At 41.0% G+C, this 12195-nt stretch overlaps 1 protein-coding gene across 1 annotated transcript; it reads left to right on the top strand.

Annotated features, from left to right (window-relative positions):
- Positions 1-209: 209 nt before the first annotated feature.
- LOC140279636 (uncharacterized protein C11orf87 homolog) lies at positions 210-2682 on the top strand. The gene is made up of 2 exons (XM_072374792.1): positions 210-735; positions 1171-2682. The coding sequence occupies exon 2, from the start codon at positions 1269-1271 to the stop codon at positions 1689-1691; it is 423 nt and encodes a 140-aa protein (XP_072230893.1). The 5' UTR covers positions 210-735; positions 1171-1268; the 3' UTR covers positions 1692-2682.
- Positions 2683-12195: the final 9513 nt, after the last annotated feature.

Below are 12195 nucleotides of genomic sequence, written 5' to 3' on the forward strand. Positions count from 1 at the left end.
CTGTAGACCTGTGATAAATATACTCTGATGTTTACAGCTCGCGCCTTTTAACCTATAAAAAATACTGTAGACTGTAGAAATATATCAACTTTCCCTTTCTAAATTCTCATAATTGCAACGTACTATTTCCATCCTTCATAATGAGGCTTAAGCCTTCAAATCATGTAGGTTTGCAGCATTTTACTGACCACACCCTCAGGAATGTCAGTGGTTACAGATCAGGGTCTAAGACTGTATTTTTATTTACCTTTTTCGTCAGTGATTGATTTTGAGGATCTGTTTTGCATCGCGATTAGTCGGAAACACAAGCGCTTCAGTGTTTTACAAAGACTACATCTCACGGGGGAGAAAAAAAACACCCCTGCCAGCTGACTGGTAGGCTATACGGGACCTTTAATGCAGCTGCAGCTCTTCATTCAGATGCTGTGAGGAGCAGCGAATGACCGGAGGAGGGACGCTTTTCAGGGAAAATCAGACACAGTCCTGTTCTAATCACGTTTTTCTCCCACTAAAACCCACTTCGATGCATAGTAAGGGGTTTTCCCGCTACCTGTAATATTTAGGTGAGGAAGTGCTGTCCTGGATGCTGACTGGGCGGATTGCGGCAATCAAAGACTCCTAAATGATCGGAGCTCAGCAGCAGCATCTCATTGTATGAAATGCGTCACCGCGATCCGGTTTACACACATCGGCTCTGCGCTCACGGACTGTTTCCTGTACTGATTGTTTCATCAGGTAAGAATTCAGCGTTTTCCCCTTTTCCTTTTTTAACACCCTGGCATGTGATGAAGATAATTCAGATATTATGCCCTGCTTAAAGATGACTTTCTCGTGCTGAGACGCTGCTGCGTGCAGGACAGGATGGCTTATGGCTGATTCTAGTAGGCCTACTCATTACAATTGGTTATGTATTGTCCCGACTTATTCTCTATCTTATAAGATAGCATTCAAAGCAACATCTGTTTTTCAAACCGGGGCTTATGGGCTATTCTCTTTTACAGTTATATCAAACATTGTGATTTAGAGTCCAATTATTCGCACTTTTCACATTAATTGCCTCGTGTTGGACCAATTAATGTAGCGTGGACCAGCTAATGAGTGTTGGAAGGCTGGTTTTTATGTCTCTTCTGGAGCTGGCTGAGCGGGTCTCGTGTCTTCTTTTCGGTGCAGGTAACCACATGCGCGGACCGGTGTCACCGCGCTGAGCCCGGAGAGCACGAAGGGTACAGGGGTCAGACAGACAAGAGTGGTCAGGAAAGGTGGACCGGATGACAGCCAGAACCGCCGAGGCCTCTGGGCTGTCGGTGCCGCTGCACCGCTGTCACGGAGGGTTCCAAGCCAGTAACGGCACCTGCGCGGAGCAGCTCAGCCTCTTTCCGCCGTTCTCTTCCACCCTCGCGCTCCTCGTGCTGGTGGCCGTGCTCGTGGGGATCATCCTCGTTTCCGTGGCAACGTTCCACTTCCACAAGAGGAAGCTTCGGAACAGGAAGATCCAGCGCGCGCAGGAGGAATACGAGCGCGACAGTCTCAGCCCCGCACGCGCCGGGGCGAGTGGGGAGCCCGCGAGGCCGTGCGTCATCGTCCGGCCGGTGAGACGTGAGGAGAAGCTCTCGTGCCAGAGCACCGAGAGTGGAGACGTGGAGGCGGAGGACAAACAGGCGCCGCACGAGACAGTTCCTCTTGACTGTTAACTTCGTGCAACTTCAGGGAACGAGACTGTGGAATAAACAGGAAAAGCAATAAGGCACAAAGAACTCCCACACCCATCTCCGCTGCTTGTAGATGACTTAGAAATCATAGGAAAAAATGCAGAATACTGAGCAGAATAGTAGGTCTAGCGGTAAGTCTAATACTACAGTGACATGCAGGTTAGCTGTGTGGCCAAACACCTTCCTAATAGTATTTAGCCAGCCGGTAATTCCTTATGGGACTGTGTAAAGTATTTGCCTGCTTTGACTTTTGGACCTCTTCCTCTTCTCCTGCCTTGTTTAAACCTCCAAGATGTTTAACTTGAAATCCTCCCCGGGATGTGACACATGGTTGTGTTGAATTATTAAGAGCTGGTGACACAACTCAGATCTTAATGGCTCGCTGATCTTCCTTGGCATGTCCTCTGACACACTACTAGTATGTAGTTAGACTATAATGGATGTTGTGGTGCTGTTAGGCAGTGCAAAGCTGCGTATATGCTATAGAAGCGGCTTATTTGTTTGCGTAGTATTTTTTCCTTCAATTAAGTGACTTAGCATATTTGCATAAAGTATTGTCCTCCAATGTCTGTTAGACATCTGTAGGTAGCTTTAGATAGTTTTACAGGGTGCAAGACCTTTTGGTGTAGTTATGCACACAGACTTTTTTTTGTTTGAAGTGTCAGATGGTAAATTTTAGCGATTATACAGTATTTTCATTTTTGAGTATTTCTAATGTATTCTCTGACATGTAATAAACTGAGAGTTCTTCCAACAGAGGCTTTCAGTTGAAGCCAGTCCCTTTTTTGATCCTTCACATTGTATCATAGTGGGCCTAATAGAAATACTGTGTCATTTATTACATGAATTCATTGTAAATGTATGGCATTATGCGAGCTGGAATGTTTTGCAGTTACATAATCTTTCTGGAGTTCATATAGTCTGCCTTATCAAAGGGAAATATGTAATACTGAAACTTTATAAATAAATGCATAATACCTAAATACTTTGTTAATCTTTTGTTTTGTGTCAGTGTTCTTTCAAGTAAATGTGCGACTACATAGTAGACCAAATTGAAGGGTAAAGATAATCAACATTAACCCAATACAGTGTCTTATAGCTGATATTATATAACATATGTAATATGTAAATGTCTGTATAGATTTCAGTTACATCAACCGACCCATTTGGTGACTAAAAATGACCTTCTCAAGGATACTTGAACGGTGGATTGTACACGAGGATCCTCGAACTGTCAACTCCATATACTGAAAACTTTGTCTGCTGAATGCACAATCAGGTCAACCGCATCAAAGTCACCTGTACCGGCCCCATCAATCCTTATATGTGATTTACTGGCATGAAGGTTAGATGTCCGTCTCCTAAGCGCAACATCTCCCTGTAATGAAGCCACATTATGTCCTATTGGAGTGTCAGACAAAGTGAGTCTGCAAGTGTCAGTATGTTGGCTGACTGCCAGGACACCGTGTTCTTAATTGTCCCCAACAAAAACTGGCCTGAGAATATGAAGCAATCTTTGGCAAACCGCCCACCCAAGGAGATGCACTGACAGAGTGCCCATCTATCTTATCTCATTGGCATAAGTACAACAAAACCATTTTTCCCTGCAGGGAAACTGGAAGAAAGTCAATGAAAGATGACTAATGCATTCTATGTTTAAACATATGGTTCCTACAGAGCAATCTCTGGATTAGAATTCCAAGGATCACATATGTTTTCAGCATAAGAAAATAGAAAAACAAGACCAATGTTTAATTAGTTAACATGCGTTAATGTAATACATTTTGTTACAGTATCATACTTAGAAGTAGTCATAAATCTAGCTGTAATTACGTGAAAACAAACATTTTCATTTGACCTGCCAGTGAAACACTTCTCTCTAATAAAGCTGGAGTTCAGTGTTGTTTATTTATGGAGGGATGTATATCTTGCCAGGAGATGAGATGAGATATTAAAACTGGCTGCCTGTCAGTGGCAAAGAAAGGATATGAGTGGAGCTCAATGGTGACTTTATAGATACTGGCATCTGCATATGACTGAATGATGAGAAGTCCGTGGCTATGAGAGAGTGAAGTTGAATTGTTAGGAAAGGTGGTAATTGTTGCTCCTTGTTGGCACTGATGAACGGAAGTCTGTGTCCAGCAATGAACAGAGGAATGGTGGGAGATTAAGAAAAAATGTGGATAGACATGATGTAGGTCAGATGTCAGTAGTTGGGAATAGATGGATGTGAGTGGCCACAAATTATTGGAGATCATTGGATAAGCAATTATTTAAATCAGCATCAAGGAAGGAAAAGTTGTCATAAAACAGTGGCATGGAATCAATGAACATCAGTAAAAAAGGCTTAGAATGAATGGGGCTCAGTGGTTTGTAATCGATTGAGGTAAACGGTTAAGACTGGATGGAAGCAAAGAATGAATTGAGGTCAGTGGCTGGGAATAAATGAAAGTCAAAGGCTAGGTATCAATAGAAACCAATTATTAGTAATGAAAGGAGGTCAGCATAGTGGATTAATGCTATGGTTAGGATTAAATGGTGACTAGGAATAGATGGAGGCTAAAAGATGGGAATAAATTCATGCAGTGGTCAGGAATAAATGGTCAATGATTTCTGAATGTTGGAGTTTAATGACAAGGATTAATTTAATAATCAATAGGATTAGATGGTTTTTGGGAATGGACAGTGGTCTATAGTTGGGAATTAATGGAGGTCAATGTTAAGGATAAGTTGAGGTCAGAGGTTTGGAATTGATAGAAGTCTGAAGTCTGTGGCGAGGTATGAACAGAGTTCATTGACAAGAAACTAATGGAGGTTAGAAATCAGACGTCAGAAATGTTGGCAATCCCTTTCAGCCAGTGTTATACAGAGCTTTATACAGAGAATAGACTGAGAGAGAGGCGTCTTATTTAAGTTTGCTTTGGGAATAGCCTAGTTATTGTCTATAGCCTAATTTAGCAATAATGAGGGCATTTTACAGGGTTTTCTTTTCACAGGGGATGTGCTTCTCAGTGCTGTAGACTTCCCAAGGTGTACTGGTATCAAATGATCAGTCAAGGGCCTCCTAAGCTGTTTATTATAATGTTGAGCGGTTGCGTCATCTTCAGTAACAGGCCTACATTTAATGCAACTCCTAATTTTAACTTTTTAAAATTCCCCGGAACTGCAAGCGGAATGCTATGTGATCTTACATTTTCAAGCGTTTCCTTTAAGAGCAGAAGTAAAGGAGGCCTATCATCGCCCGTAAAACCCAGACTGTCCAGCTCCTGTGGCCTGAGCAGGAATCACCCTCCATTCTGCATCTGCTCTGCTGAAATTTGAAAAGTAAAAGAGTGTTTGGCAAAACAGATGCAAAATTAATATACTCTAGTAAATCATAAATACTTAGTAGAAGTAGAGCTTAATATAGCCCGGTTTCTTGCCTGGAAGTGGCAACATTTCAACATCTAACATCTCAAGCCAATAAAATCTGTCACTTCCAGATGTTTCTAAACTTGAATCGATGAATGAATTGTCTATTCCTATTCGAGGAAGGGATTTGAATGTTTTAGTTAAAGAAAACCCTAACGTGTTGAGACAATAACTATGTACAATAAATGTTTAAAACTGAACTTGCATATACATGGCATGTGTCACGATCTGTCCTGGAAGCCATGACAAGAGCATGATAGTGGTTAAGAAATGATAAAAAATAAATGTATTTAATCAAACCATACAAGCTGATTTAAAAGCTGAGGTGGGACAATCTAAATAGATGATCTGAGCAGTTTCATAATAAATTGCGAAACACAGTATGCAGACTTAGGCCCCTTTTTAAGCAGCAGGGGAATTCAACACAGGTTGTTCCTACAAAAGTACTGGGTGTGCTAATTAATAGATTTCCTTTTGCGCTCCTCATTAAACTAACATTCTGCTTGCAACCTGCAAAGCTACCTGCTGAGGACCATCAGAATCCAAAGAGGACACTTTAACAAGAGCTGCATAAGTGAAAATGAAAACCTCAGTGATAAACACATCTCTGTACGCTGCACCATATATTGAGAAAATTCAGTCTGAGCTGTACAGGATGAATCCATGAAAATGAAAACATTCCTCAAGGTTAAGGGATGAATTAGACCAGCATTCAGTTGCATCTTTCTTATACTGATAATACTTTGCCCCTGGCTTTGTGACTCACTGAAATTATTCCGCTGGGCTGCATTAGCAGATTGGTTCTGTGCTCCGTATCTCGGCTCACAGCAATGAAGAGTGTCAGTTCACTGTCAGGAGGAGACGACACCCCTGCTCCCATTCTCACCCCTGCTGTCAGGGTTCAGGGAGAGTGATTTGTCATCACAAGAGCCACTTTATATGCTTCATTAGTGCAGTTCAAGCTGCAACTGCAAAGGCACAACACCAAAAACTTGTGAAATCACCGTCACTGATCCGTAAACCAAAAAAATGAATAACTAAAAAGTGTTGTGTTTTTATGGTGATAGTCAGGTTTACAATAATTTTATCTATCAATCACAGAGACCTTTTTTTAATAGCCATTATAGTAAACCATTACTGTATCAGTAATAACCATTACTGATACAGCTAATCCAACACATCCCTCATACACAGCAGTGTAAAATAAAACATTGCTTTGTTTCCTGATTTTTCCTGCTAGGGCTCAAGAAATGGAAATGTCACTTGGTCTGCCACTTAGATACAGTTAAGTCTGGTAAGCGGGTATTTTGACACTGACACAATATTAGCTATTTACCCAAAACATATTCAGGTTATAGTTATATAATGAACAAGGACTTAAAGTGGAGTTTCTCAGCTTTAATCGGAGGGTATTCACATTCACATGGGTTTAGAAAAATGTAGCCCTTTGATATGTAGAACTTTTTTAAGGTGCCCAAATGTAATAGGACAAATTGTTAATTCTAATTTACTTTTTTTATTTTTTAAATCAAGAACGTTTTGTAGGCAGTGACTGCATGAATGGATACAACGGACATCATCAGATAATGTATTTCCTGCTTTGTTATGCTCTGTCAGGCTTTTAATGTAGCTTCCTTCAGCAGGGGGTTCTTTATTGGTCTTTTTGCCCTCAGTTTTGTCTCCAGCAAGTGAAATGCTGTCATGGTTATGAATTTTGGTTTGTTCACTTCCAGTTTCATTTAGAAATATACTGTCCTTGGGCAGTTTTTGCCTCTAGCCTTTCTTTGGAATCAACTCCAGACCCTATATGTGCTCAGCCGATTAGGAAAAACCAAAGGAATAGTCCTACCTGTGCAGAAACCAGCTCTTGAATTAATTGTTGAATTGCTGCATATCTATAGAAAGGGGCTCTAAATGTTAAAAAAAGATGCGTTTTCTAAACTTTTGTTTCACTTTGAATGTGAATATCCAGAATCGGGAGAATGCACTTCAAGCTCATATTTTCATATTAATCAAACTTAAATAAACCTTAAATAAGATGTGAAACACAACAAAACCATCTTTATTGCCACTGATGTAAAGAACTGCTGGTTTCCTTGCAACTGCCACAGAGGACAGATAAGACAAAGACAGCAGGAAAGCCTCATACTGTTTACTTACGCACAGACAATCTGAGGCATTATTTCTATTCATGTTGGGTCATGTTTTTATTCAGAGCAGCTCCTACAAAAGCACTTATCTGCTGCCGGAAACAAGGCTGAAGAGAGCAGTCACTCTCAGCATACTTGAGTCCTTGAGCATATTCCAGTTACAGAGAACTTAACAGACACAGCGCTGTGAGTACAGGACCAAACAAACACAAGCTTTCTTGAATATAAGCTGGCTCCTGCTTGACACCCTCCACTGGCGGCGTCTGCAGTGCAGAAGGGCTTTAAGATGAGATTACTGATGGATGGGGCAGCTGCCTGCTAACACTCCTGTAGATTTATAGTTGCATGGCTTCATGTCCTGTATAGTAATCCATTTGGGGGACACTGCATCATTTTTCTGACAGTAGAATTAGGGTTCTGTGTGATTGCTTACCTTTATAGCACAAAAGCTTGCAACATCCAATCCTGCTCTAAGGCCAGTGACATTTCTCCTGGTAAGAAAGTTATGTAATGTGGTTACAGTTCATTTAGTCTGCACATGTGGAACAGACAGGTGACTGAAAAACTCCATTCCACAGGGGAAAGGAAACCTTTGTTACAATCCTGTTACATTATCATTTAAAGAGGAAGTCTAGGTATATTTTGCATTTTTCATAAAAATGCTAAAACCCACAATGAATTGATGTGACAGCTGAAATCACACTACTCAAACCATGGGTTAGACAAAGGCAGAAAACAAGAGCAAACACAGGTGTGGCTTTTCCCAGATGGAAATCACTGATGTCAAGAGAAAAGGCGAAGAGAAAAAGAGTTGCAGAGAAGTAATTTAGCTTTACCAACATATATGCAATTTCTTGAAAGATACAGGGTGGCTAATGGCTAAACAGATACATTTGACATCTTATGTTGGCATCGCCTACAGGAAAAAAACGGTAGTGTCGCTAAATTGTTGACTGTACATGCTGTTTTTACCGTGAATTTCCATTTGTGTTATGGATCCTGTTTCAAATCAGCAATAAAGTGTAACAAATGGCCTCTTTTCACTGTGCTCACTGTCTCACTTTCACTGTCATTTTTATTATTCATACTCTTTGTCTGTGGTTCATGTGTAAGTCTGGATTACCTTGGACATAGATAAGGTTCCGTTCTGGTGGGTCAGGGTAGAAAAAAAGTACTGAATTCGCATTAAAAGAAATCCACAGCACAGTGGACAAACATGTTTAGAGCTGTTCTTTCTACTTCCAGGTCTCTGAGAGTTCCGTTCAGAGGGGGCAGTTGGGTGTGTTGCGACCTGACTCACTGGAACAGCACTCTGTCTGGTTTCAGTACACATTAAGCAGTGAATAAGTGGAGGAATGATGAGAAAACATGAGCAGTGTAAGCCATGAGGTCGTAGAAGTGATGGAGAGCTCAAGATGCTGTTTATCACATATTAAAGCTGATTTTACACATGATCCATGTCACAAAGCAATGCACTGCAAAAACAGTATATTGTTAATGTTCTAGAGACCCCTAAAAATCCCCAAAAAGTAATCATTATTAGGGCTGCACGGTGGTGTGGAGGTTAGCACCATTACCTCACACCAAGAGGGTTTCAGGTTCAACTCCCAGCTGGGGCCTTTCTGTGTGGAGTCTGCATGTTCTCCCTGTGAATGTGTGGGTTCTCCCCAGGTACTCTGTCCAAAAACATGCATGTTAGGTTGATTGGTGTCTCTAAACTGTCCTTAGGAGTGAGTGCGTAGTTGTGTGGCCCTGTGATGGACTGGTGACCTGGCCAGGGTGTACCCTGCCTCTTGCCTCTTGTCCAATGACTGCTGGCTCCAGACCCTCTGCAACCTCATGTGTTATTCAAACCTGCTTGATGGCAATGTGGTCAATGGCTGCTCTGCTGTCTGCTGCTCAGTATAAACTTATCATGTTTCAATGAAAATACCCCCAAACATCCATATGAATTACATTATGTACAGTGTAAAAAAACATGTTTTACAATCAATCAATCAATCTCCCTCCATGCCTACTCTCAAACTCAGGACTTTAAAATAGCATATGTTTTTGAAAGTTACAGAAAGGCCAAAGATCAGATCATCATGACCATAAACCACTGAATGTTGCACCAGAGAAGCTACCACAGAAGCTCATTTAAAAACAAAAAGATCCAAAATCTAAAGTAAAAGCTTTTCTTTTGTTTTCTAAAGATGCTGATGAAGGCTCTGTGCAAAAAAAAATCGTTTTAAAAAAAGGCATTTTTACTATGATATGAGCCCAATACACATGTTAAATTTAAGTGCTTTTGAGACCACCTTATTTTGGAAAGATATTTTGGAGATATGCTAACCCTTTCATGCGCTAAAAAAATATTTTAAGAGCATAAATGTTGGATTTTGGGCATAGCAATTCCCTGAAAATTTTTATTGATTTGATTTTCAGCTTTGTTTCTGTTGTTTTTTCTGCCACCAAAAACAAAACAGACCAAGCTGTCTTGCTGGAATAAAATTCTGTGTTAATCTGCAAGTGAAATATTTCCAACATTTGTTTGGAATGGCTAAAGTGGGGACTCACAAGTTCATAGTTTGATTTGCTAATACCAGTGTCCAGTTTATGAAGGAATTAACAAAAAATCCATAAAGAATGTACATACGGTACTTTTAAGAGCTGGTTGTGATGCATTACATGACTCAACATCAGAGTCCCCGTGGCTCAGCTACCACAGTGCTTCCCGTACAATTTACCACATCTGCATTGCTTTAGTCATCATTCACTGAGTTTACTGAACATACACCAGGTTTTCCTTTATTCTGCTCAATCCTTTTTATGTTTCCATTGTGCGTCTCAGTGACATGCCAAGGTTAGTTTTGTTCCTGCCACATTTTGCTTTGGAATTATGTTTCTGGACCTCCTGCCATTGCAGCACCTTTGTGTGTGTGTGTGTGTATTTACGTAATTTTCTTCTAACACCTGCTTCCTGAGTTTGAGTCTGTGTTCCTCCTCCTCGCCCACACAGTGACATCAGTAGATAAAGTGAAGAATAACAGGGAGTTAAACTAAAAACATACCTAATGTAAATGAAGTTGCAAGAAATGTGTCTAAAAAACTGATGATAATTAGTTTAAAAGATCATTCTGTTGCCTCCAGATTGAAAAAAGAAGGTGCACAGCCTTGTTTACACTCGAGCGAATCCTTTTGCATTAATCTGCAATCTTCTAACAAAAGTAATGGAACCTAAATGAGGTGCCCAAACTCAGTTAACTGGGTCTACATGATGAAATTAACTCGATTATAGCAATAGTTGGGTTATGCAACTTATCTGAGCAAGGGTAAATTATCCTTTGTTACATGGCGGTGAATGAATCAAATCACTGGCACAAAGCATGCAATACTTTACACAGTAGATAAGTGGCGCAGTACCCATTTCAGCTATCGCTAATAGAGCCACTTCCGGTTGACGTCTTCACCACAGACAACAACAAAACTAAGGCATTCGAAAACGAAGAGCAAGATGAACGTCTACGTCCCTCTACATTTGTGATGAGCTGGTTATGGCACAAACGCGTTGCACAACGGCGCATTCTCCATCGCGTTGTTTGTTTCTTTCTGACGGCGACGACAACAACAGTAATATCGTCTCCTTCGACTTCCGAGTGATGATCGCGGGAAAAAATCTCGAGCATGCTCAGAACGCTCAATCTGATCCACTGTCGTATCCAGGGACGTTAAGTGGGCAATCGGATCGAGTTATCCCGGGGTCTTAATTCGATCACAAGTAACTCGATCCGATTCGATTTCTTGTCGGATTAAGCTTGTTACATGAACTGAATAACTCAGTCTTATTGTAATTTAGCCATTAATCCGATCCGATTGCCCGCATGTAACCGCACTGACTGTCATGACAAAATTTTAAGTCCCCTCCTGCAGAAGGTAAACCCAGTGCCAGTGAGTTTTAAGTTTAGTCCACGGTGGAGTTTGTAGATTTCAGAAGTTTCTTCCCCCTTGTTTTTTAGTATTTCAGCACAATTCCACTCATCATCCATTTTCTGTACCTGTTCAGGGTCGCAAATGGGGGCTGGAGCATATCCCAGCTGTCATTGAGTGAGAGGCAGGTACACCCTGGAGTGGGGTTGCCAGTCCATCACAGGGCCACATCGAGACAAACGAGAAAAACAACCCACACTCACTCCTAGGGACAATTTAGTGTCACCAGTTAACCTAACAAGCATGTTTTTGGGTGTTGGGAGGAAGCCGGAGTACCTGGAGAAAACCCATGCATACACAGAAAGGCCCCAGCCAGGATTCAAACCAAAAACCCTGTTGCTGTGAGGCAACAGTGCTAACTACACCACCGTGCAGCACATCAGTACAATTCCACACTGTATATGCCAGTGGGTGAAAACGCATATAAATAGAATCAGAACATGAAGCTCAAAGTAAAACCCTGACAGATTTTTCCAACAGGTGTTTCTGGTCTTTGGCCTTTACTCATTGAGATTTCTCTAGACTCCCTGAACCTTTTCACAATATTAAGTCTCGTTGATGTTGGAAATCCAAGGTTCTTTGCAATTTTTCATACAGAAATATTCTATTTATAACTTCCTGATGATTCTCTGTCCGAGTTTGGCACATATTGCTGAACCACCGCCCAAAAGACCAAGACTTTGGTGGATGTTCCTTTTATATCCAATCCTGACACCCTCACCTGACACCAGTTAATCTGCTGATATCAGAATCTTAAGACTAAGAATGCTATTACTTGTACATTCTACGCTTTACTGACAAGTTATTTTTAGTGTGTTGCTGGCATCACATTTCAACAGTTAAAATGTTTTAAATACTATGAAGCTAGTCTGTGAACACAATGAATTTCTAGCCCTTGAACTAGTCAGTTACATACATCTTCATAACTAGATTGTAACAGCGACACAGGACTAGCA

The sequence above is a fragment of the Leuresthes tenuis genome, unplaced genomic scaffold (assembly GCF_036924035.1).
Source record: "Leuresthes tenuis unplaced genomic scaffold, fLeuTen1.0.hap1 SCAF_21, whole genome shotgun sequence".
In the NCBI taxonomy this organism is placed as follows: Eukaryota; Metazoa; Chordata; class Actinopteri; order Atheriniformes; family Atherinopsidae; genus Leuresthes; species Leuresthes tenuis.